The sequence below is a fragment of the Linepithema humile genome, chromosome 6 (genome assembly GCF_040581485.1).
Source record: "Linepithema humile isolate Giens D197 chromosome 6, Lhum_UNIL_v1.0, whole genome shotgun sequence".
Classification (NCBI taxonomy): Eukaryota; Metazoa; Arthropoda; class Insecta; order Hymenoptera; family Formicidae; genus Linepithema; species Linepithema humile.
Genome location: NC_090133.1, coordinates 3,830,675 through 3,857,934, shown reverse-complemented (window position 1 = coordinate 3,857,934; position 27,260 = coordinate 3,830,675). Strand labels below are relative to the sequence as shown.

The following is a 27,260-nucleotide window of genomic DNA, read 5'->3' as shown; positions in this document are numbered from 1 at the left end:
TTCTATTTTCTGCAGCAGGTATCAGATTTCCAATTATGTTCAAAACGCATTACACATTTTGCTCGAAATTGCTTCTCATAACTTCAAACATTGCATTTCAACCAAGATAAATTATGAAAACTTTTAAAGTATGTAAGTATAATCAAAGTACATTATAAACACCGTATTTCTTTCTCGTCGTCGTATTGCGTAGCATTATATGCAGCATTTTCTTCATGGATTCATGGAAGCCATTGCACGTGCTGTTTATATTTTCCTCCGCAGTTCAAGTCCAGCTGAATTAATGTGAACTTTTCTCATTTCGCAGGCGGGCGATACCGGGCAAAGTGCGTTAAAAGCTCAGGATTACCAAGTGTGCGTTACGATTATCGAGGCAAGGCAACTTGCCGGTCTCAATATGGATCCGGTGGTTTGCGTGCAAGTCGGCGATCAGCGCAAATACACGAGCGTCAAGGAATCCACGAATTGCCCATACTACAATGAAGTAAGAAACAGAGAAGTGCATTGCGCTCGTGAAATTTTAGTTAAATCATTTATTACATTGGGATATAAAAGTAAAGATAAAATAAAATAAATAACTTGTGCAAAATTTGTTATTTCTTATGTGCTTTACAGATTATTAAAATCTATCTAATTCTTTCTCTCGTTTAAATTTTCTTTAATTTGTGACATTTAATTTCTAATTCTTTCTCTTGTTTAAATTTTCAGTACTTTGTCTTCGATTTTCACATGCCGCCCGTGATGCTTTTCGACAAAATCATTACGCTCTCGGTAAGTTTATTCGCACTTATTAATTCAATAAGGCAGAATTAATGTGTTCATCGATATTTAATAGATTTGAATAATTAGCGATAAACACGTGTTAATAAATAATTTCACTCCATTACATTTTTCTCGTCCTTAATTACATTCAACGGGTATTTAATTAGTATCGGAAATCGATCGTTGAGGAAGGCTTGAGGAAAGAATGTTTAAAATCTGTTAAAAGTTATATTTGATCACAGGTTAGATGTTTAATATTCAAGATAAAAAAATGTGAAAGAGAAAAAAATAAGAGAAAAAAAGATCGTTGAAACAGGATAATTTTTAATAATACGCAGGTGCAGCAATCGCGGAATCTCTTGCGCGCTAATCTAACGCTGGGCATCTTTAAGTTAGACATCGCGACGGTATGGGCACAACCAGGTACAGGTTTCACATTGTCCAGAGACCAGGCGAGTCTTAATGCTCGGTGTACTTGAGAGTTTTATTCTTCGAGAGTAGAACTCGCGGTAAATGGGCCGAATACCGTAAGAGCGTGTAGTTCACGTACATTTGTAGTTCAAATACAAATTATGCTGAAAGCTGTACATATCGTTAACAATTGTAGTTTAAAACTTTACTTCAAAATACTATCTGTAAATTATTATGCAAAAGTAAATTATTTTTATTTTAAATTCTTGTATCAATTACAATTATTTCAATCATATTATTCAATTTTGATGATAGCAAAAATCTTTGATCAGATTTCTCAATACGCTTGTCAGTTCAATTTGCAGTTATAAGAGTTTAACAGATATCTTCTTTTTTTTCTATTAAAATATTATTTTTTCACAAAATAATCAAGAACTTTGACAAGATGATTCGAGATTTCTTTATTTGAGAATTTTTTATCAAGAGCAACTGTCGTGGATAAAATTCTCAAGTGTACATCTGGTGTGAGATTCGGCATGTAATGCTGGCAAGTGTGTTTCATTCGTTATCGTCAAATAAATTCCTTTTCTCACTATGTTGTTCTCTGCACTTTGCTTGCAAATTTTCAAGAGTCCCGTGTGTTTGCAAGAAAGATGTCTTTCTGCGCGGATATAATATAACTCCAGAAATTTAAAGCGAAGTGAAATTCGTTATGAAGCAAAAGTAGCACATTCACATCATTTCTAAAGAAGAAATTCCGCCAACTCATGCTTTCTTAGGTTCTCGCAGTACTATTGTATTTAAACGAACTTTCTGAAAGTCTTATATTACAGTCTTATATTACAGTCTTATATTTCACAATTAGATATTTTTTTCTTTCTGAATTTAATCAATGAATAATTATTGACATTTCATTTTCAAAAGGAACCATTTTAATTTAATCCATACAAATATATTTTTAATCTCTTATGTAGTTTAATAGTAATTAATTAATGTTCCGATAAATGTGTTCCTAATTTTACTTCAATAATATGTAGCAATTTTTATAACATTTTCTGTACTATTAATAGCAATTTATATGTTGGTAATATTGATACGTTTTTCTAATTTTATTAGGTATTTTGAAACATATACGTTCTAATTTGTTATCAGTGTGCATTATAAACATTATTAGCAAATGGATAAGCATTCTGTAAGATGTTGACTTTAGCGGGTATATCGCAATTCATGATATTCCCTTGTACAAAGACGCCTACGTAGCAATGTGCTAATGAGGCTCTTACGATTAATGAGTAATAATGATGAGTAGGCACGCGTCCACATATATCTGCAAGTGAAAAATTTAAATTAAAAAATTTCGCGATCTCTTACGCCGCGGGAAAATTAATCACGCCAATCCTCACTCAATATTCCACTTTTTGGAAACGCGCTTTTTTATACCGAAATCTCGCACAGTCATCGCGCGTAATTTATTGATCGCTGCAGAGGGAGTTGTTAGGGAAAACTACAGAACGTTAGTAAAATGTATATCAATCATAATTTACCGTGCCCGACATTCGTTACGAAAAACAAGCGCTTTATTTTTATCGCGAATTGTCCGCATGCTAAGGCTTTCTTCTCTACATATATAGATGTTGTTACGCATGTACATTCCATAAGTGTGTATGCGGCCCGAATTAATCCTGAACCATGCGTTCTCGCACGGATGTTAAGGTCTCAGAGAAGCAACAAAAACAAATTTTATAGCCGTTCATTTTATGGTCTCGCCGAGTTAATAAATCGAGTAATGGCTAAACTTCCAGCACAATCACTCACGGCGCTTCCTTTCGACCCGATTTTTGCGGATTGATAAAAACTCGCATATGCAGCACATGACATGCATCTTGATAAGAAATATTAATGAGGTTATATATAAACGTGTTTGTTTTTTAATTTATACATTATTGGAGCACACATGTAATAATGAATACGCGTAGCGTGTTTTAGAACCATCAAATATTTTTTAAAAATATATACATATATAAGTATTGATTTTTTAAGGAGGACTTTGTTGATCGTTATCATTAAATGTTACCATTTATTGCAAGGCTTTAATTTTTAATATTAAATATTTTAACAACATAAAGTTAAAAATAAATTTTTTTATATAAAAGCTAATTGAAATTAGTCGAGAAATCAAAGTTAAATTTGTCAAACCTGTTGTTTTTAAATATTACATAACTTTTCTTAGCATACCTTTCAGTTGCTGTCGTTAAAAGCACAGTTCTCTGTCACATCTTATAAACACAGTTCTCTGTCACATCTTATAAACACAGTTCTCTGTCACATCTTATACAATTTTTCTAAAGGGCAAGAAGCTATAAATATATATACATATATATCGTGAATATATGACAATATACCTAATCTTCCATTTTACTTTTATTGTGCACTATTTTATTACATTACCGTCACTTCAATACTTCAATCAATATTTTAACAAACATGAATAAACATGAATAAACTAATAATACATCAAGGCTGGTTCTTCGAACAGAATATCGATCACGTCATAAAAATATAGCGTAATTGTTTGCATTTTAATTGCATTAAATCGCGCGCTTCGCTATTCAATGCCATTTTCAAATGCCTTTCATTTATTTATAAAAGGACAGAAGCTTCCTATTAATGTATCACAAATAGCACAATTGCACACGTTCGATAAACCACACGTCGGTTTAACTGATATCTTCATTCATTGATGCGGTTGGCCATTAAAACGGTTGAAGCCGTGATGCGTGAATGAGACGCGTGGTTTCTGGATTATTTGTTGAGCATAGAGATAATAAAAGTGTGTGTTTAAATGTTTAAATCACATTTATGGTCTCTTAATTAAATCATATTGCAGAAAAGAATCAACATAGGAAAAAAAAAAAAAAAAAAACTGCAATTTTCTCGTCTATTTTACGCTCTGCGAAAAAAAATAAAACTTTTTGATTGCTTTTTGCAGATCTCTTTTCAATTTTTAACTATCCCTTTCTGCTTGTATTTTATAATCGTTTAATCGTTTAATCGTTTGTAAACCGTAAATTAAAAACTGAGGAATCCATCCATAAAAGGGAAAAATTTAATAAAAATGTAATAAATTATGAAAATTATTAATTACATAATTCCATGTTTAATGCTTTACTTTATGCTTACATAAACATATTTCTAATTATAATTTTACATTTAAAATGGATTTTATATGTAAAATACGTAGTTATATGTTTGAAAATCTTTTTGTGCAATAATGTAAAAAAATATGAAATTCTTAAACTCGTTTCAAGTTTTAAGTCTTTTTTTTAATAGTATTATTATTTGTACTTCTTTTTAGGATGAACTCTTTCAGTTGACTGTGAACTTTTCTCTTTTTTTGACAACTCATTTTATATTACAAATCGACATTAGTGACCTTTATCCTTAGACCACCAATTCTATCACAAATGGGCTTTGCTCACCGATCCGGATGACGTCGCCGGTGGACCAAAGGGTTATCTAAAATGCGATATAAGCGTCATTGGTAAGGGCGATACTGTGAAAATCCCTCCGAAAAGCGAGAAGGACGAGGATGACATCGAGGGCAATTTATTGCTGCCGGATGGTGTGCCAATCGAGAGGCAACGCGCGAAATTTGTAGTGAAGATTTATAGAGCTGACGGCTTACCGAAAATGAACAGCAGTATTATGGCGAACGTAAAGAAGGCTTTCACAGGGGAAGTGAAGGACCTGGTGGATCCATATGTACATGTGTCCTTTGCTGGACTCAGCGTAAGATCAAACTTCATAAATGTTTATGACTGATTAAGTAAAAAGAAAAAAAAATAGACTTATAAGATCGATAAAATTTATTTTTATAAATGATAAATCCGTAGCGTAAAAATTTCTTTTACAAAGTTAATGATGTTAATTAAAAGTTTTAAATACACTACTTTAATTTGCTGCTGTAGAGAAATATATAATAAAAAATTATATTTCTTTATTTTTTGAATTTAGCAATAATTTATTCCAGCATAAAATTGTTTTCGAAAATACATTTGCTCGAACAGTAAATGTAATTTCGGATTAAACGCAACCGTGCTTAATGAAATGCAGTAAATATCATGAAAGCGGACTAGTACTTTTCTGTTTATGGCATTTCAGGGAAAAACCAGCGTAAAGAGGCACAGTTACGCTCCGGTATGGAACGAGCAGATAGTTTTCAGCGAAATGTTTCCCCCTCTCTGTCAGAGGATAAAAATACAATTATGCGATAACGATCCGGTGCACGCCACCGTGATTGGTACACATTTTGTGGATCTAAAACAGATCAGTAATGACGGGGAAAAAGGATTTCTGCCGACCTTCGGTCCGGCGTTTATCCATCTTTACGGCAGCATTAGAGATTACAGTCTCATAGATGAACATTCAACATTAAACTCCGGTTTAGGCGAGGGAATCTCATATAGAGCAAGGTTATAACATTATTTATATGTTTGATAAAAAAACGTATTAATTACATTGTAAATATTATATAGATAATTAATTTGATACTCTTTGATACCAACGTGAATTTTTTACAAGAAACTAATTTGTGATAACTCTCTTTCTCTCGATTGTTGTTCACGTTTAGGCTACTGATAGCAATACGCACCGAGATCACCGACAACGTGGAAATGGCACCGTCGGAAGTCGAGGTGGAGCCGACTGTACCGATCAATGAAACCGCCTATGCGAGAAACGAGGAGTTTTTCCTGTTTGCCACGATTATGGATGCGACGATGATTGACAAAAAGCTGGGCGACAAACCGATGTACTTCGAAATATCGATTGGCAACGCGGGCAACGCTCTCGACGGTCACAACGAGAGTTCCAAGGTAAAGAATCTTAAATTAATTATCAATTTCCTCAAGGAATTTCTCGTCAAAACAATTTTTGCAACACTTTATCTTAAACCCTTAATTAAAAAAAAAACAAGGGGAGAAAGCCGAGAGAACGTTTCGTGAGGAAATTAATTTTTCCTCCCGGAAGTGAAATCTGTTTGACGTGCGTAGATGTACGATGCGTCGAGGGGTGGAATGAGCGGTGAAGAGGAAGATCTGCAAGAAATACTCGCTGGATCCTGGCAGAGCACCACGCCGTCTAGCAAGCCAATGACGCACGATAAGATTTATTATTTCCTACCGTACTGGGATGACAAGCCGTCTCTTCACGTGAGAAGTATATGGCCGGATTATAGACGCAGGATGTACAACAGCAATATCATCGGCAAGATCGTCGATAAGCTGGTTAGCTTGCGGATTGAACTAATTGGAACTATCACGAGTCTTATAATCTCGAAGATAATTTTGATCAGACACAAGTGTTTGATCTTCAAACAACGCCGCAAATTAATTATCAAAATTAATTGTCACATGAATTATTGAAGAATGATAAATATTCATTATTTGATTAAAATCGTCGGAAATTTAAAAAAATAATTATTAGTTTCATTCTAGAAAATTGAACCGCTTATCCGACGTTTCAAGTGCGCAAATACTCAACTTTACTTTCACAGAATCACTCTCGTAAGGAAATGTATTTACACGATATCCTGATATCTATGTTCCCAAGAGAGCTGCATTCTTGATAAAAGACTGTTATCTGATCAAAGCAAAGGGATGAAAACAAATTTCAATTTGTCGGCAAACGGATTTGCATGAAATCGATAACTTGCTTTCCTTCCGTATTCCAGGAAGAAGGATTATCGGAGGTGCAATTGCACTTAGAGGATTCGACGTGTGAGAAACTTTTGAAGAGCACTCTGGAAGAACTGAGCGCGAACTGCAACCGATACGTCAGCATCAGCAAGTCCAGCGTGACCGGTCCGGGTGTCGGGAAGACGAAGCTGGACAAAGAGCGCACGAAATTGTGCCAACGGGAGCTGGAAAATATCGGGATCTTGTCGCGCAATCTCAAAGCGCTCGTGACTAAAAGCAGCTTCAAGGAGAGATTGAAGACAGCGCACAGCTATCTGCAGAAATTAAAGTTTCTCGTCGAGGATGTCAGTAGCTGTTATCCAAACGCATACCGTGCGTCGCGTGCGCGAAATGTAATTGCGAACTTTTCCCTTGCAGCCGCAAGACTCGCTGCCAGACGTATTCATCTGGGTAATCAGCTCCGGCAGACGAGTGGCGTATCAAAGAATACCCGGTCGCGAATTAATCTACTCGGTAGTCGACGAGGAGTGCGGCCGGCATTGCGGCAAAGTGCAGACTATGTTCCTTAAGGTAGGCGAACGTGATAACTTTTAAGCGCGCAATTTTGCGTTAACATACATATTTTTTTTATCTTAATTAAATATTTATTTATAAAAAAATATATATACTAAATATAGAACTATATTTTTTTTTATATAGAGGTTTTATATAGAGCAGGCCGAGAGAGACTTTCCTCTTTATTATGTATTTATAAAAAATGTCTGCTAAATATAATTCTGTAATATTCTACAATACTTTTAGAAATTTAGTTTTTACGTTGTGATATTCAATTTTAAAAAATGTATGTAATGCATAAATATTTAAGATTAATGCGTGCGTATTTGAAGATTGATTTTTAAATGCCAACAGTTGTTATAACTCTTGCATTGAGTTCATGCATGAAATTCATGTACAGCTTCCAGGTAAAAAAAGATTCGGACCGTCGGGATGGGCGATTCAGACGAAACTACAGATCTACATGTGGTTGGGGATACTGAAGCACAAAAAATATTTTATCCAAGGTTTGCCGAAAGGTTACGAGGTCAGCCACGAGCTGAGGAATGTAGACAGACCTCGTGGTCTGCCGCCCATTATGATTCACTATGTTCAGAAGCACGTATGTATTTTATAATATCTCCCTTTGATCCACATAGCTTTCCAAATAAATACGCTTTTTTCGATATAAATTCTCAGAAATTTCAATTGAGAGCGCACATGTATCAAGCGAGATCATTGATCGGCAGCGACGCGTCCGGCCTTTCCGATCCATTCGCGCGAGTGATCTGTGGTGAATTTTGTAAGTGTACTCAAGTAATCGATGAGACCCTCAGTCCAACGTGGGACGAGCTGCTACTGTTCGATGACATTCTGATTTACGGTACCGCCGAGGAGATCAAGAAGGACCCACCATCCATCGTCATCGAGCTATTCGATCAAGATAAAGTGGTGAGTGAAAAGAGCCCGTTGTGTCTAATTTAATCATGTTTTTTTTTTTTATTTTTCTCTATTATTTATTTATTATAAATATCTTTATGTTAGTTAACTTTAAGAATAAAAACTAGCTGAAAATATATCTAATATACGAAATAGCAGTCACTTTGCAGATCTTTTAAATGTGGCTTTTTTTGTGCGATTTAGTGCAAAATAGAAAATTGCTTAAGAATATTTAGCGCATAAATCGAAGATTCGGAAGAATTCGATATTCAGTTTTGTACTAAATTTAAATTGGAGTTATAAGATCATGCGCGAAATGCTTAAGTAGGCGATATTACCACTTCTATGATTTCATAATCGTTTTTTTTTACAGAGTCATATTATAGCTATGGACGTAACACTGCATGAGGGCTCTGCTTTAACAGTTTGTATATGACATATTGACATTTATACGATACCGAACATAACACGACGCACATACAACACGTACTACTCGCACCGAATGATGAAAAACACGCATGATACGCGCTTGCTGCATGGCACTCTCGTTACACGCGCGTTAGTTAATACAAATGAAGCGGCGAATCCGCAATGTGAGAATCCGTGAGTTATTTCGGAGATTACATGTCTCTCCAACCAGCGAAATTACCAAGAACCTCAATGAAAAGTTACACACACACACACACACACACACACACACACACACACACACACAACCGCAAATAACTCTTGCATAGAACTTGGTTCCCTTTACCAAACTCGGTTTCATGCTATTGTGACGAACGGATATAGCTCCGTCTTTTACTGCAAGTGCAATTTGCACGAAGTATCTCCAAGAGCTGGTAAGTCTACATTGTTATTGGAAGGAAAATGTATAAACTTAAATATTGATGAGAATTCTCTTAAATATTTTAAAAAAATTTTTAATAAGTTTACCGTAAAATTTTTTGACTGTTCAATGTTTTAATACAAATAGTTTCTTCCACGTAATCCGATTCGTAAATTGATTAGTTTCTTTCAATCTAACTTATAAATGTTTTGCTTTTTGTATTTTAATTGTATTTTAATTAAATACATTCTTTTTAATCGGAACTTCTAGTCTCAAAAAGTAAAAAAATTGGTCGTATTATGTTGTACAAATTTTATAAATGCGCGGACTTTAAACTTAATTATTTAAACATTACGATAATCATAATATTTTTACCTCAGTTCATTCGAATCACAGGTGTACTATAAATCAGAGATTTCACTCTGTTGCACTTTTTCACAGTGCTAATACATATCCAAGCCATAAATGGATTTAAATCTATCGGGAACACTATCTGCCACCCTTCGTGCAATTTCTTCGCATTTTTATAGCACGATCGACCGGTAAATTTTTATCCTGTTTGCATCGGGATTTCTACGTGACTTTTCAGGGAAAATCGGAATATATCGGCCGTGCGATCGCGCGACCGCACGTCAAGCTCGCCGCCGAGTCCTATACTCCTCCGCAATATCCGCCGTCTTTGGAATGGTATGACGTTACTAGAGGCACCTCGAGGGCAGGCGAGCTTTTGGCGGTCTTCGAATTATTGGAATATCCTTCTACCAAAGACTATGGCTTCCCAACTCTACCGGATCCCAAGGATTTTACCTCCGGATCTCAGGCTCCTGGTTCCGGGCAGGATCAAGGCCCGATTCTTCCAGTGCCCGTGGGAATCCGGCCTACTTTGTCGAAATATCGGTAAACATTAATGATTTTTATATCATTCGCGCGAAGCGCATCGTAAATAAATCGCGAGAGCCTTGTTCTTTCTAAATTTATATTATCTAACAAATAATAAATATACATATATAAAAATTAGATCAATTTCGGTGCAGTAAAAAATTTTTATGATTCTTTAAATAAAACGAAAAATGGATTAATATGTAAGTCGTAGGCAAATAAATATAAGCTTATTTGTTTTTATAATCCTCTTAATCAATGACATTTGTATGACATTTTAGAATTGAGGTGCTTTTCTGGGGCTTGCGGGACCTGAAAAGAATCCACTTACTGACCGTGGACAAGCCTCGCGTGGATGTTGAATGCGCCGGTCACATTCTCTATTCATCTGTCATAGCAAACGCGAAGAAGAATCCGAATTTCAACACGCCAATCAAGTTTCTAGAGCTAGAACTTCCCGAGCAAGAGCTTTATCGACCGCCATTGACTATAAGAGCGGTAGATTGTCGGAGCTTTGGCAGATACACTCTCGTAGGCACTCATACTATCAATTCGATTCACAAATACATGTACTCCCCTTTGACCAAAAGGGCAAAGGACGCCCAAGAGAGGAAGAAGAGCTTATATCAGCTGCAATGCACGGGTAATTACATAATGAAACAAAGCTTTGAAAGTGCTTTGTGCCGCCACGAATAGAACTTTGCAATAAATAAAAAATTTAATTTGATGCACGATTAATATAAATATATTGCTATTAATTTACTAAAATAATTAAAATATAATTTAATTGTTGCCGAATAACAATAATTATTATTATCTTAATTGATTCAAATATAAACTCTTTATTAATCATAAATTATTTTGTTTATTATAATGCTCTATCACGATATTAGCTATATAAATATAAATTGTCATTGTCTAGTAAAATTCTGGAATTAAATTAATTTTCTTAAGTTATTTGTTTGTAGATTAGATCGATACATGTTATTCTCATAAGCAAGAAAAAAGAGCGTTTTTCAAAAGCTTGATCTGTTTGATGTAGCTCTCGATCAATCTAAGTCGAAATATCAACAAATATCATTGCCTGAACCGTTTACTGACATGGAATCTAACAATGGTGATACCACCATCACTCTCGGGTTCGATCTGGCAGGTCCTACGAAGAAGGACAAAACGGAGCAAAATTTGCGCAGAAAACAGAGCTTGGTTAAAGACAGCAGCATGGGTACGTTTGTGAGAATTGTATTTAATCGTTTATTTAATTAAGATCAGCATATATTTATCTTATTAATGTTTAGATATTTAAATATTTGAAAAAAAAACAAGGAAATATATTACAACATTCATCGCACCATTAAATTTTTTAAGACAATGCATCGTATATAACTGTCACAAAATAAAATTTCTAAGTATTTAACAAGATAAAAATTATAGTAAATAAACGTATTAACAACATGCATTTTTTTGTAACATTTTATTCAAATCTAAGTACAAAATGTATAAAATAAATCTTACATTTCTAGGCGATTTAAGTGCGTTAGAGGACGGAGACGGCTGTCAAGACTGGTGGACAAAGTATTTCGCGTCTGTGGAGACGATGATCGAAGAGAACAAGGAGTTGCGCAAGGAGAAATCTATATTGCAAAATCAGCCGAACGGATCGCTACCGATGTTCCTGGAACCCGTCACACCCGTCGCACAAAATCAACTGGCCGCTTCAGGCGAGAAGACCCCTGGGAATAATCCTACAAAGAAGTTATTTGGCCTGAAATCACCGGCGAACGCGGCGAAATTCGTTTCGAAACTCAGCCCGAAGCAAACGCAGCGCAAGTCCAGGAAGACCGCGCTCTTAAAGATCTATCCTGGCGAACTGGAAGCGCAACCTGAGTTCGAACAGTTCAAGGAATGGTTGCACACCTTCGAATTGTATCGCGGTAAAAAAACCGGCGATGAGACCGAGGACGAATCCAGAATCGTGGGCAACTTTAAAGGCGCGCTGAAGGTTTACAAGTGGCCGTTGCCCAAGGACCTTGTAGACCACACAGTGATGGGTTTTGACCCGCAGTACGGGTTTTTTCAAGGTGTCCCATCGAACGAGCCTATTCACGTTCTGGTACGAGTGTACATTGTCAAGGCTAACGATCTTCATCCTTGCGACTTAAATGGAAAAGCGGATCCCTACGTGGTCCTGCAGCTGGGTGGCAAAAGAATCAGCGACAAAGAAAACTATGTGTCGAAACAACTGAATCCTGTCTTTGGAAAGTACGTATTTCATGTGCATTTAGAATAATAACATGTTATCACGATTACAGATTTTATCAGAAATTTTATTTTTAGCAATAGATAAAATAAAATAAAGACACATTTTATTTATTTTTAAATTTGAATTTTAATTAATTCTGTGTTTTAAGAAGATTAAATTTTTGTAGAAATTTTATCGATAGATTTTTGTTATACGATTGTAATTGTATCGCAATAAAGTATATTATTTATTTCTATAATGTTTTACGCAAGCGTTAACAAACGCTATTTTTGTTTTTTGAATGTATTTTTATACACGGAGAAAATTTTATATCAAAAATTACTATGTATGGTAGTAGCTGCGGACCATGAAGGAATTATAAAAATTTTTACTATTGTAGGGATAAAATGCAGGCCAGAGATCACACCCTTTTAAAGAATTAAAAGTTATAATTCGGTCCAATAAGTATAAAAAAAAATACATTAAATAATGTTCTCGATTTGTATATAACGCTCGCTATGACTCGCAATACTTTATTTATCTCACTTTTCGCTATCTCACAGGCAATTCTCATGTCTTATTTGCTCGCGCTCGACTCTGTGTGTTCTCGCTTGCTCGAGACACCCGTTTTATAGGCGAAGCGCCGAAAACGCTTCGCTGTCGTTTAAAAGAAAAACATTACCAACGGTCTTAACGGCCGCTGCAAGGAGAGCAACACATTACAATAAGGATGAATATATACGAAATGAGAGGAATATAAAAACTCCCACACTATGTTTTTCACTATGTAAAACATAATAAAAATTTTCTGTTCGCGGCTTCATGGTCCGCGGTTAATGCCGTACAGTAATTTTTGATATAAAATTTTCTCCGTATATGTTTCTTATATGTGTATAGTTTAATTAATTATTTAAAAAAGACTAAAAATTACACTTTGTAACGTGTTTAAGGTGTTTCGAGATTGAGGCAACGTTTCCGCAGGATTCTCTACTTACTGTGCAAGTCATAGATTGGGATTTAGTTGGAACGGACGATATGATCGGCGAGACCAAGATCGACCTGGAAAATCGTTTCTACAGTAGACATCGTGCTACGTGCGGGCTCGCAAAAAAATACGACGAGTGAGTGTAACAAGTAGTAATTACTGCAACGTGCGCGACCAAATAAATTCCGATCTCGAAATAAAACACAAGTTGTGTCACGCAATTCAGTAATCAAACAACAGAGCGACTCTTATCCCATCAGCAGTAACCATTTATTTAAACTTAATAAATCTTTGAAGGACAAAATACTGCGCACCTACTTTTAACAAACTTTTTTTTCTGAACTTACAACTGTTTCTATAACAATTCCCTTTAAACTATCACGCACTTATGCTACACTCTCGTTTAAGATCTTTCTTTAATTCTCGCGTGTGTTATTTTCACATTAACTTTATTAGCGGCACATATATTTTCTACGCTGTGAAAAAAATTGTTATATTTTTATTTTAAAATCACGTTTATGTTAACATGCCAGATAAGAAAATCAAGTGCGAGAACACAAATAGTTTCTGACTGATTGTTTAGATTTTACACATTACTTCTGTTCCAGATCTGGATACAACAAATGGAGAGACGCGATGAAGCCAACTCAGATACTTTTGAAGTTATGCAAAGATGGCAAAATCGATGGACCAGTATATTCACACGGACATGTTACAATCGGCAGAAAAACATTCTCTCTCTCACCTGAGGATATGGAATTTTATGTACACACGAAAGGTATGCGATATTTCAATCTCATATTTCAATATTGAAATATGTAAATTAAATATGTACACATAATTAATATATTTTGACACAGTATTTATGTGTTTTTAATTAATGCCTATTAAATTTATTACAAGAAAAAAATAAGAGAATTATATAATTTATAAAAAAAATAGACACATCTTAAAAGTAAGCTTTTGATCCAAATAAAACTTTGCACATATTATAATGATTTATTTAAGAAAATATTAAATATTATAGACATATTTTGTACAGCTAAATATCACGTATCTGGAATTATTTTATCAATACAACACTTTTGATAAACAGTGTATTTATTTCTATTGGGGGATTTATATGATTAATAAAACTTAGAAATACACAATTTCGTTTTCGTATCAAAATATATTTTATCACACAAAATATCTTCTCCGATTACTTCTCTAGGAATGGAAGAACATCTCGCTTTAGCAGTTCTCCACCAGTGGAATGCCTTCCCACGGATCGGTTGTACTTTGGTACCCGAGCACGTGGAAACTCGACCACTCTACAATCCTGAAAAACCTGGAATTGAACAGGGAAAATTGGAAATGTGGGTGGACATGTTCCCAATGGACATGCCTTCGCCCGGACCATGCATCGATATTTCACCCAGAAAGCCCAAGAGTTACGAATTGAGAGTTATTATATGGAATACGGACGACGTCGTTTTGGAAGACGATGCTTTCTTCACCGGTGAAAAGATGAGCGACATTTATGTAAAAGGGTAAGTTTTTCTTATCTTGAAAAACAGAAAATTTTCTCATCGAAAAAAAAAGTTATCTTTATCAAAAATTTATTTTCCAAAATCATTTCTGACAATTAATAAATAATTGTGCTACTCAAAATTTCAAACTAGAATTAATTAAATTTATTATATAAATATATTTTTTTGGAAGATACAAGTCCATTATTTCAAAATTGTTGTTACCAACAGATGTTATACCAACAGATACGATTGATTAATATTGATACTTTAGTTAAATTCAATTTTTTAGAATTTACTCAGAACACACATTGTCATTTTATGTATACTCTGAAATTATTTAATAGATGGCTAAAAGGACCAGAAGATTGTCAATCCACCGATATTCATTACCGGTCGTTGACGGGCGAAGGAAACTTTAACTGGCGCATCATATTTCCATTCGATTATTTGGTAGCGGAAGAGAAGATCGTTATTAATCGCAAAGAAAGTCTGTTTAGTTGGGACGAAACCGAGTGTAAAATACCAGCACGTCTAGAATTACAAGTAATATTAAACATACATGCACAATTGTTATTTTTCACTTCGTTCTGATAGATAAAAGTGACATTTTTTAAAGGTCTGGGACGCGGACCATTTCTCCGCGGACGATTTTCTGGGCGCGATAACCCTTGATCTCAATCGGTTTCCCCGAGGTGCGAAGAATAGCAAGCTCTGCTCGCTAAGCATGTTGAAGACCGATGGCTCTGTGCCGATGGTCAACATCTTCAAACAGAAACGTATAAAGGGCTGGTGGCCGTTTTATGTGAAGAAAGAGAATGAGGATATGGAACTGACGGTAAAATAAAGACATGAATATAGATATATACATATATTTACATAATAATATATATATATTTACAGTATTTCATTTACATATAGTAAAAATAAACTTATTTAATTATTAAACATTAGCTTATATTTTAATAACATTTCATTATTTCACACAGGGTAAGGTTGAGGCTGAGATACATTTGCTCACGAAAGAAGAGGCCGAAAAAAATCCCGCTGGTTTTGGTAGAAACGAGCCAGATCCATTGGACAAGCCAAAGTCAGTATAATGAAACGGCACAATACTTTTGTATTTAATAAGTTTAATTTTTTTAATATTTTTAATAATTTTCTTTTTGCAGTCGACCGGACGCATCATTCATGTGGTTCCTCAATCCGCTGAAGTCTATCAAGTACATAGTCTGGCACAATTACAAATGGGCTATCCTGAAGGCTATAGTCGCGATTGGATTGCTTGTACTTTTGCTTTTGTTCTTCTACGCGATACCAGGTTACTCGGTGAAAAAAATCTTGGGAGCTTAAAAGTGCCACTCGTTGCAATATACATATATTGCCATCTTTGGCACATAGAGAACAATTCTAAGATAAATGTAATCGTGTTGCTGTATTGTTACGTTTTACGAAATCGATGTAAATTAGCATTTTTATCGAATTAATTTCTTTAATTTCTCTCCAGTGTCATATATATTGACTCGCAAAAATTAAAAATTTTTTTAGCGATAAAATAGATAAAATAGATATCTACAAGCGGAGCCTCAGTAGAGCTAAAGAATATATACAGGGTGTTTCCGAGCGAACTTTTAAAGACTGTAACTGAGAAAAACTCTGTATAAAATAAGTGAAATGTTTTTTTGAAGAAATAGAAATCGTTTATCTTACACTATTTCACATTATACATATAATTGTTAGAAACAATTATTATTTTTAATAATTTTCATACACATCACACAAAATCATCTACAATTTACACATAAGAAATAATCTCTTGTTCTAACAATTATATGTATATATATAATATAATTGTTAGGACAAGAGATTATTTCTTATGTGCAAACTGTAGATGATTTTAAGTTATTTTATCTCTATCATTCCCATGATGTAACTTATATTAGTTAAAGAAAAATATCTTAATTCGATCAGCTCATAATGGACCAACATGACATCACAACAGTTGCAAACTATGATTACATTGTAAATAATTAATGTACAAGTTGACGCAAAAAGAAATTAAAACTGACTTAAAAAACTAAAAGTAACTAAAACTAAAGTTGAAAAAAACAGAGAGAAACATATTTACAGCAGAGTAGCGGCTTGTATAAAAAATGATCTATTTTTACTCATACAATATTCTGTCACAGCGTTGTGTTTCGCGGGCGAAAACACAAAAAGATCACTCGACTATTCTCCATTGTTATCAGATTGCTCATTATATATTAAGAAAGAAATATATATATGTGTGTAAAAAAAAAGATGAATATTAAAAACCCGAGAGAAAAATGTATAATAAATGACTTTATTGTTCTGTAGACAACACTGAAAATTTATTAACTGTGAGCGGTACCTCAATCTCTTCGCTCGATTCTGCTGAGGCATCTTCAGAAGAACCTTGCTTTCCGCTGTAGGTTGCATCCTCTTCCGAAGAAATGTATTCTGACGGCGTATTGGATTCCTCTTCTTGATTTCTAGCTTGGATCCATTTTACAGTTTCAAAATCTGCGTGAGTTGCCCATTTTTCTGTAAAGAATATCACATTAACATCACTTGTTTACTTCTTTGTTATTAAAATACAATTTTCCAAATCATTTTACGAATATCTTGATCAATGAGAAAAAATAAATAGATACCTTTATTAACACTCCACTTCGGTGGATATATGTACAAGCAGATCTTTCCTTCTAACGCCATTCGTAACAATGAATTCGCCGCTCTATACGTGTCCAATCTAGCCGCTCGGGCTGTCTTGAAATCTCTTTTGATAGCCCAGCCGTCGCAAATGTCCATAGCAGACCATATATCATCGTTCTCCGGATGTGGAATTCTCAACAATTTCGGCAAATCTAGCCTTTCAGCCATAAACTTTATAGTCGTGTACGGTTCTCTTACTTGAGCGATTGGGAACGAGCCCATTAATATCTGTAATTGTTTCGGAACAGTTGAAGGAAACACTAAACCGGGACAATCGCACAGGCACACATTCTTTGTAAGAAAAATGGTTTGAAAGTGTTTTGTGTGGCCTGGTGTGCGGGAAACGCTCACAACTTTCTTGCCTGTAAAACAATCAGATATTAGATGTTAGTATTTCTCGTTTAACATCATAAATGTGACTAATTTTATCGCAGGTTTAAAATCAAACCATCACATTTATCTTTAAATGTAAAAAATATATAAAAAATAACTCGTAATAATAAATTTAATATTCAAATGTTCTAGCGTACCCATCAATGCATTCATCAACGATGACTTTCCGACATTCGGCGTTCCAATGCACCCAATGGTCAGAACTCCATTCTTATATCTTTCATGCTGGAAATAAGTGGTGTCCTCTTTTTCTATAGTGACAGTATCCTTGTGATCTATGTCGTCTAAATCGTACTCTAAATGCATTTCCTCCTGAATCTTTTCGTGCCAGGAGCTCAGATCGACTCTGTCGCCAACGATATTTCTACAAGCCTCCAATAACTTTTGCGCTCCTTCTGCGGCCATTCTCAGCTTTCCCCTTCGACGTCTATTATTTTGACCCTCCTCGTTGCTTACATTACCACGGAGATTATAAGTAGGATACGATGTGAACATTAAAATGTGCAATTTTGGATATTGACTGTGGAAATACTCCTTCCAAGCCACCACCAAGGATGCTGGCGCTAGATCAACCTTGTTTAATACCAAAATCATGTCTTTCTGCAATTTGTTCGTCACATAGTCGTACAGATACGGGGGAAACATTAAAACCGGATATCGGATATCGACAATGATCAGCAGGACATCCGATATCTCCAAGACTCTCCACAATTGTCGCCAGGTTTCTAAATTCAATTCAAAATAACTCAAACTTAATTCCTCCATGTTGTTCAAGTATTCCTAAAATTAAAAAAAAAAAAAAACATTAGATAATGACACAATAGGCTACATTGTTGTCTACTGCAAAATTACAAATACGTACTGTAAAGTATCTCTGTTCTCTTATCTCTAACTGCTCCTTCGTCATGTCAAAATTCCATGCAGGCCGCTTCGGCATATCAATCCCAGGTGGAAAATAATTGTCGGAAATTTCTTGAGCCTTGATACTCACAGACTTAATACTTTTTAAGGCTTGTTCCTTGCGTTTTCGTAGTTCCTCCTTGGACTCTTGGAAGAATTGTAGTGCATACCTATTCCTTGAGGATTTGCAATCCTCTGTTGGTTGTTTATTTATCTTTTGCACTTGCCTCTCATGAACCATATGATTTTCATTGCTGAAGCACGCTTCATCATCACCATAGTCTTGATTCGTTGCTAGACACAAACATGAATATTATATTATGCTTATTTTTCACAAAAATAATCATAAATTGTAATGAGAATATTCTCTTATTGCAATATAACTTAATGAAAGCAAAATATAAGAAGAAACATGTATATATTATCTACAAATATAATTATAAAATCAAATAATTATTAAAACAAAAATTTTAATTAAATTATTAAAATAATTATATTATTAAGTTATTAAGTTTATTATCTATAAAATAATTATATTATTATATTATTAAGTTTATTATCTACAAATTCGTAAATCTGTCTGATAAAGAAAAATAAAGATGTGAAATAAATAATCAATTAAGATGTGAAATAAATAATCAATTAAGATGTAAAATAAATAATCAATTAATTCCCAGAAGATTCGGGAATTTTCTTTAACTTTTTGGGAAATTTCCATTGAGCCAGGGAAGGTTCGAAAATTTTACCTGACTCGACCTTTTTGGCAAATTCCTAGAAGGGGCGGAAATGTTACCTGACTCGATGGAAAATTCCCGAAAGGTTCCCTTCTAGAAATTTGCCAAAAAGGCCGAGTCAGGTAAAATTCCCGAACCTTCCCTGGCTCAATGGAAATTTCCCAAAAAGTTAAAGAAAATTCTCGAATCTTTCATCTCGAATCTTGCATTTTACCTGACTCGATGGAAAATTCCCAAAAGATTCGGGAATTTTCCCGGGACTTCGAACTATAATTAAAGTAATCGAACAATTTTTTGTTCAAATAAAGAAAATTATTATCTGTTTGGACTGAAAAATTTATCATTTAAGGAGAAAAAGATAAACCATATCATAGATGTTATACAATTTTACAGATAACAATTGAAAAATGATAAAACTATATATATCACAAATACGTCTTATTTCAAACTTTTCAAGTTGCATTAAATTTTTAATAAACATTAATATGTTAATACATACTAAGTAAAGTTCGTTGCCGCTGTTTTTTAGCTTGCATCTGCACCTTCTTGGCTTTCCCGCTGAATGGAACCTTTCGTCTTCCCTGAGGCATGTTTGCACAATTCCACTTAAATACTTATTGCAGACTTCAAATATCAATTAAATGTAGTCTTTTTTACACTCAATTACAATATCACTGTCTTTATGCCGTCAATCAGAGCGATCTCAACATCTGCGCGTCTCATTCACAACTGACTCACGATTCCCAACCTATCTACCACTAAGTTGCTCCAACATGCAGCGCAGCGATCCATTTACTCGCCGAGCGCAGACGAAGAGTAGTGGGAGTGGCGTGATCAGCTGACCAAACGTAAAGCTTCGTTTGAATGACTTATGAATAAAAACATATCCAATCTGATTACACAAACGTACAATACATTCACACAGAAAAACCGATGAGTCATGTGTGTAACGAAAAAAATGCAGCAATGTAAAATACCTTGCATTAAATATGTAAATCAATCGACTTATCTACATCACTACGCAAGTCGTCTGAATACAACTTTAGCATCACGTGTTCTCGTTCGCACGTGCATCACGTGCCGTAATGCGCATGCGCGAGCGCACATTTGTCCCCTCGTACACCTTCTGTACTCATTTATTTCTTCTCTCCCTTCCTCTCTTTCTCACCAAATAAAATGAACGGACACGTGTCTCATTCTTACAATCGGTTTTGATAAACACTGAAAGTACATACAAGACTACGGAGAACTACGGAAAACTGAAGAAGGGGGTAGAAAAGGTACTAGAAGGAATGACTGTACACGGGCATCTATATACATGCATCTGAACCGTTGTAACGTCGTCTTCTCGGTAGCGTTAGTGAACACGTAATCTTGAGTGACACGCGTTGTGTGTGTTTTTTCAACCGGCAGTTATACAAGTCACTGATCATGTTTCCTACGATAGACAAGACGTTCTATCAAAATGTAGAGGAACATAAGTTTCCGAGACTCAACATGCGGTGGAACAGATACGTCGACTGTTTGACTTATTTGACGGAAACCTATGGTCTTCGTATGGCAGTAAGGATAATGGCTCACGAAGGTCAATTGATGAATCATTTAATGAACAATCAGGACATGCAGTGAGTATGCTCATACAGATTTACATTTTGTGTGGAAAGCGTTGAAGTCGCGTTTCGTGACGAACTTCTGAATGTTATTTTTTTTAACCGTAAACAATGAAAAATACGCCGTCGCGTTAATTTAGCTTGAACAAAATCGAATTTTTTCACGCTATCTAATCAGCTGACTAATCATAATACACACACACAGACACACACGTGCTTGTGTGTAAATTAAACACATGTAAATTAAATTCTGAATTCTTCCATTGGCTATTCTACTCGATTTTATATACTAATATGCTCGTACATAATATGGTCTTCATTTATATTGCAGCGATTCTATAACGCAGTGGTTACAATACAATTACAATCTAATAGACAAAAAGAAACACAAAAAAGATCTGGATGTCTCGATAGCTCACAAGTTAACTGGGAACCAAGAGTTTCAGGCGAAAAATTATGCTGCATCTCTGGAATCATATACAAAAAGCGCAATATTTGCTCCATTAGATAGTGAAGAGTTGTCGATAGCAATTGGAAATAGATCAGCCTCTCTGTTCCAATTGAACAGATTGGTGGTAAGTGATACACCTATGGCTTTTACACTAAATGATTTACACCAATCATAGAAGCAGATTTAGTACGAATATAGTATTTGCGCATGCAATATAGTATACGGATGCTAAACAATCGGTGTAAACTATGCCTATAGATTATATATAGAAGATTGTTATATACAGTTTTTTATACCTTTTATAATTGTTACAAGATATTTCTTTAGTACACAGTTTATTTCGCCTGCAATAGTTGTGAGAAGAGAGTTTTTCCTTAATTACTTCTCTTTTTTGTTATACAATTTAATCATTTGCATGTGATTTGTCATAGTATTATTAAAAATTTATTAAACTTTTCTCATAGAATGTAAAGTGACTATTATATTTATGAATGCAATAATTTATACTTTTTGCAATGCAAAGGACTGCATCAAAGATATCAAATTGGCGTTAAAATTTAATTATCCTGACCATTTACGCCACAAGCTGTATCTGCGTGAGGCTGAGTGTTATTTAAAATTAGGTGAAAGAATACCAGCCATTGAAGCTGTTATTAAAGCACGTGCTGTGGTATCTATGTTTAAATCATGTAAAAACAAAGGCAAGTATTCATCTTATATATCTAATGGAATATTTTATTGAAAAACGCGAAAAAAATTGCTATCTTTTCGAGAAAAACACATTTAAGGTTTCGGATGAGAGACGAAAAAGTGAAAGTAAAAGTTCTATGGATCTTTTGTTCCTACGTCAGATTTTATGGTATTGTGTCAACATAAAGTCAGGTATTGTAATTTACTAGGCAGTAAAATCTAGAGTAAAAAAAAATGCCTGCGCGATAGGTGGTCTTCTACGTGACCGAACCTTAATTTTCGTCGTCGACTTTAGTTCAAGCCATCTTTTGTATTTTAAAATCTAAAAATTGAAGTAAAAAAAATTTTGTTTTTTTAAATTCTATGATAGAATATCTCCATAAAAAAATATATTTGTAGTATTATGATTTGCTAGACAATAAAATCGAGGACAAAAAAAAATTACTGCGCGATAGGTAGCTTCTATCTGAACTTAGGTAGTATTTTAGTTTGCTAGGCAATAAAGTCAGAAGTAAAAAGGAAAAATGCTTGCACGATCCTTATCGGGATCGTGGCCTGACTTTAGTTTTCATTTTAAGCCGTCTTGTATTTTAAAAAGACGTTGAAGAAAAACACCGATTTTAAAACTTACTTTACAATTCTCAAAAAATTTGATTTTTAAAATCAAAGGCTAGAATCGTAAATATTATTTTCTTTAAGAAATTTATTTTTGATACTAAAAATTAAAGAATTAAAAAAAAAAATTTTTTTTTAAGTTCTACAATAGAATATCTCTAGAAAAATATAGTATTTATATCTTTCATATTTTAATTAATAATCATTGAAAATTTTAGAACAATTGCAAAAGAAATTGAATGAAGTAAGGTCAAAGGCATCACAATTAAAGGATGATGCAGATGATGCAGATGATGCAGATGATGAAAATACTGCCAACACTACAAATACTACAGAATTTTCACAGCCTCAATTCGCATTCGGTGAAAATCCGGACTTCCAGTTTGCATCGGCAGCTGTATCATTAGATGAGACATTGTCAAAAGGTAGACACGTCGTGGCAAATAGAGACATTAAAAAGGGACAAGTTCTTTTCATTGAAAAGGCTTTCGCCTTTGTTCCATTGAACATTTACGAAATGAATCATGTCTGTCACCATTGTTGTCGCACAATCACTGCAGAAGTTTGTACACCGTAAGTTTTCTATTTTCTTTTCTTTACTCTTTTGATAAATGACTGCAAACTAAACATTATCTATGTTCCATTATGCAGATGTACGACTTGTATCGATGTTTTATACTGCGACTTGGAATGTTTGGAAAAGGCACGTCCATATCATCGCTGGGAATGTCTCGGCTATCAATTGTGTATCTGGTCTCAGATCGGAATAGCATATTTGGCCTTGAAAATGTTATTCATCAGTGTACTTACGACCGATATTGACAAATTTAACGACGTACAAGTGCTAATGACTAATTTTGACCAAGCTAATCCAAGCGATACTATTTCATATGCACTCGTAAGTCACATTATTTTTCGCAACGATAAAATTTTGCGTAATGTGCGCACATAGAAAATTAGATTACAGAACCTGTTTACTTTATTTCTTTCAGACAGCAAGTTTGCTTACGCATTATCTTTCGGGTTATACTGACTTTTTCGAAAGTGTCAATCTTAAAGAATGCCTAGCATCGAAGTTCACTGATGAGCACGATGGATTCTCTGCCACCTATAATCTCGATAGAACGTGCCATCAACGATTGTTTGTGGGCTCTCTACTATTGAAGTACATATTACAGCTTGTTGCTAATGGGTACGCTATTACAAAGATAAACACGACATTGATACCAGATTCATGTTTGCGCGTCCAGCAACAAGATAGAATAGCAACAGCAATTTATCCTACTGCAAGCTTCATGAATCACTCGTGTAATCCTAATGTAATAAATAGGTAATATATAGATATCTTAAATAATGAAAGAATTGTTTATTATATATATATATATATAATTATAAGATACATCCTACTATTTAAATAATAATTTAATGCTATTATCTTTTAGCTTCATGGACGACGTTTTAATAGTGAAAGCTGTACGTGACATTAAAGAGAATGAAGAAATTGTACATTGTTATGGTACGTTAACAGTTACTAACAATTTTAATTATATTTTATTCTCTAAATTTATATTTTACTTTTGTCATTGACAGGACCTGATTTTAGAAGAATGCCAAGATCAGAGAGACAGGAACGATTAAAAAGTCAATATTGTTTTAAATGTTCTTGTAACGCATGCACCAGTCCAGAATATAAATTTTTCTTGGTAAATTATTGATTCTTTTTGTTTATTTGATATATTATAACATTTGGTATATTATTATATTAAGAAACTTGTTAATTTATTTGTAGGAAAAATTCAGCGCGTTAAAGTGCCCAGAATGCAGCGGACCATTGCGTGATGCTGACTCTCAATTTTCCTGTATGGATTGTGGAAAAGTATTCAAAGAAATTAATTATGGGCTCTCTTTAGGACAAGCTAAAATGTTTTTTGATGAAGGAGTAACTTTCTTAAACAATAATCAGTACCCAGAAGCGATAAATAAATTCATGCAATGTTTGTCGATTAGAAGAGAAATATTATACAAACTTCACAATGACATTACCAAAACCTTCGATTATATTGCAAGAGTATATGCTAAAGCAGGTTTGTATTAATATGATATAAAATTTAAAAAAACATTCTGGAAAAGATAATATATGTATATTGATTGCTTCTTGGTTTTAGAACAATGGTTGAATAGCATTACATACATTGAGTACACCATGATAGCCGTCGAAGAAAAATATGGTCCCTCGAGTATAGAAGTCTGTTACGAATTAAATAAATTAACAGATATATGCATCACCTATTTGCAGAACGAAAGTAAAACACAAACCAAATTTTATAAGTACGTATAGTGCTTTTGTTATACGCATTAATTAATCTTAAATAATAGAATTTTATTTCGATTGTACGTTTGTATATTTGTTTGATATTTGTCGCATCACATTACGTATTTTGTTACAGAAACATTTTAAAAAAGACACGGCGATATTTGAATAGATCTCAGGAAATTGTAGATCTCGCTTATGGTCCCTGGAGCGTTCTTCACAATGAAACTGTCGTCAAGAAGAAGGTTCTTGAGGATATCTTGAAAGATTATAACGTGTGATATGTGACAATTTTCAACGTATAACAGAGAATAAAGAGTGCAGAAGAAAGCACCTTTACATGCCTTTCCATAGATTGGATTATAATATAGTATTCATCTTGGTTAGTCAATTCATTATTTTTAATCTATTTACAATAATCACTGTTCAAAATGTACGAAATTTTGTGACAACTATCTCATATTATAAAGCTTATTTTATTAAGGATTTAATAAAGACTGCATTTTTAGCATAATAACGTGATGTTATATTTTGAATTTAAAACTTTCCTTTATATCTTCGCTTTTACATTTGATTTTCTTTACTGATTTCAGCCTAATTATTCGCACGGATCGGCTAGAATGTTTAATTTTTTAACGCACGCAGCAATAAAAAAGTTACAATTTCGAGTCTTTCAATTGGATCGTTATTGCCTCAGCCCGTTCTCCTAACTTTCCACTCCTTCTCCAATGTCTCCAAGTTTGGTGAGTAATTACCACGTCCCTTTTTTCATATCAAAATCGATCAAATTGCGCGCACATCGTCGAATATTTTTGTCGTCACTGTAAATTAATAAGCGATTTATTATCGCATAATTATCGCAAGACTCAAAATCGTTTTCACTGGCGACAATTGAAAGATTAATGTGTTTTTAATTACGTATTGGAAAATATCAAACAAGTCTTTTCCATCACTTTCTTTAAATAAATTCTACCGTATTTTCTCTAGAACATGAAAAATGGTATTTTCCGTAATTTTTCGTAATTTCCGTATTTTTTTAAAGATTATTAGACATATTTTCAAATTTTGCACATATACGTTATTCGTATTTTAAAATTTTTCATGAATTTAAATATGTTAAAGTATAAAATATTTTTTTGGTTTCTAATTTTACATATAACATATTTGGAACTAGTCCATATTGCTAATTAATGTGGCTATAACTCGTGTTAAAAGAGAAAATATTGAAAATTGTCAAAACAATGAAATTAAGAAAAAATACATATAGATTTTTCATAAAAATTTTGAACAGTCGTATAAAAATAGTTAATTCAAAGATTGTAATAATTCTGCCATGGGCTTCAAGCAGATATACGTTATTTCAGTTCAATCAGTTAAATACTTTTTGAGAAATTGCTAGCGCGAAAGAAATTTAATTCGCAAACATGAGAATAAATATAATTTGAAGAAAAATATTCCAAGTACGGATATAACATAACCGAAGGCTTTATGATTCTCGCCTTTATTTAGAGATACCAGAGCCGTGCAATATATGGCACTAATAAATTTATGATACGTACATTATACTGAACAATAACTGTAAGTAAGAAGATTTGTTGGTTCCCATAGCAGTTAGCCTTGAGCATTTCGGATTTTATTTTACGAACTGTAGCCCACAAATGTCTGTAATTTCATTGTTTTGCGTATTTCGATGAAATATCTCGGGAGATTATTTTGCAGAAAAAAAGATTTAAAAACTCAATTTTTTTAAAATTCTATGATAAAATATCCTTTTAATTCATCTGCGAGTAAAACGTAAATGAATTAAAATTGATTGAGGAAAATTTATATTTCCGTCAAATTATCAAGTGTCTTTGAAATGAAAAATATACATGAAGTAAATATTTGCTTTTCCTAACGATTTAAAAGTATCTTGAAAACACGATGTCTCAGAAGAGATAAAAGTATTCCAATTTTCGCTCTTTCGAGAAATAGATATTTCGGATTGTAAGCCGGCTTCATTCTGGAGATAACATCCGCGATATGATTCTTA

The 27,260-nt window shown here is 33.9% G+C and overlaps 3 protein-coding genes across 6 annotated transcripts in view; 2 read left to right on the top strand and 1 right to left on the bottom strand.

Moving 5' to 3' along the window:
• LOC105670639 (otoferlin-like) overlaps positions 1-17,150 on the top strand; it is a 50,070-nt gene extending 32,920 nt beyond the window's left edge. Inside the window, exons 6-28 of one of the 3 annotated variants that reach the window (XM_067358256.1) lie at positions 308-484; positions 709-771; positions 1,101-1,185; positions 4,619-4,962; positions 5,335-5,645; positions 5,804-6,047; positions 6,225-6,458; positions 6,905-7,213; positions 7,287-7,439; positions 7,825-8,025; positions 8,103-8,354; positions 8,716-8,766; positions 9,761-10,068; positions 10,332-10,693; positions 11,093-11,275; positions 11,574-12,312; positions 13,243-13,413; positions 13,886-14,055; positions 14,491-14,809; positions 15,136-15,334; positions 15,408-15,626; positions 15,778-15,878; positions 15,961-17,150. In XM_067358256.1, the coding sequence (XP_067214357.1) occupies positions 308-484; positions 709-771; positions 1,101-1,185; positions 4,619-4,962; positions 5,335-5,645; positions 5,804-6,047; positions 6,225-6,458; positions 6,905-7,213; positions 7,287-7,439; positions 7,825-8,025; positions 8,103-8,354; positions 8,716-8,766; positions 9,761-10,068; positions 10,332-10,693; positions 11,093-11,275; positions 11,574-12,312; positions 13,243-13,413; positions 13,886-14,055; positions 14,491-14,809; positions 15,136-15,334; positions 15,408-15,626; positions 15,778-15,878; positions 15,961-16,141 (5,376 nt within the window). In that variant the 3' untranslated portion in view covers positions 16,142-17,150. The remainder of the gene's footprint in view (positions 1-307; positions 485-708; positions 772-1,100; positions 1,186-4,618; positions 4,963-5,334; positions 5,646-5,803; positions 6,048-6,224; positions 6,459-6,904; positions 7,214-7,286; positions 7,440-7,824; positions 8,026-8,102; positions 8,355-8,715; positions 8,767-9,760; positions 10,069-10,331; positions 10,694-11,092; positions 11,276-11,573; positions 12,313-13,242; positions 13,414-13,885; positions 14,056-14,490; positions 14,810-15,135; positions 15,335-15,407; positions 15,627-15,777; positions 15,879-15,960) is intronic. The other 2 variants (XM_067358258.1, XM_067358257.1) reach the window with 2 other exon arrangements.
• Positions 15,645-20,330, bottom strand: Ns4 (Nucleostemin 4). Its single transcript, XM_012364269.2, has 5 exons — positions 20,051-20,330; positions 18,780-19,111; positions 18,055-18,697; positions 17,464-17,886; positions 15,645-17,353 (listed from the first exon to the last, which is right to left on the bottom strand). The coding sequence occupies exons 1-5, from the start codon at positions 20,139-20,141 to the stop codon at positions 17,133-17,135; spliced, it is 1,710 nt and encodes a 569-aa protein (XP_012219692.1). The 5' UTR covers positions 20,142-20,330; the 3' UTR covers positions 15,645-17,132.
• A 363-nt stretch (positions 20,331-20,693) lies between these two features.
• Positions 20,694-25,899, top strand: LOC105670673 (SET and MYND domain-containing protein 4-like). Of its 2 annotated transcripts, XR_001100466.2 has the most exons (12): positions 20,694-21,176; positions 21,493-21,736; positions 22,136-22,313; positions 23,136-23,490; positions 23,569-23,815; positions 23,910-24,247; positions 24,360-24,433; positions 24,508-24,620; positions 24,707-25,001; positions 25,083-25,245; positions 25,365-25,610; positions 25,822-25,899. XR_001100466.2 is itself a non-coding variant. In XM_012364320.2 (11 exons), the coding sequence occupies exons 1-11, from the start codon at positions 20,983-20,985 to the stop codon at positions 25,507-25,509; spliced, it is 2,346 nt and encodes a 781-aa protein (XP_012219743.1). In that variant the 5' UTR covers positions 20,694-20,982; the 3' UTR covers positions 25,510-25,899. The 2 variants fall into 2 exon arrangements, 1 of the variants encoding a protein (XP_012219743.1); XM_012364320.2 differs by having other exon boundaries at positions 25,365-25,899.
• The last annotated feature ends 1,361 nt before the right edge of the window (positions 25,900-27,260 follow it).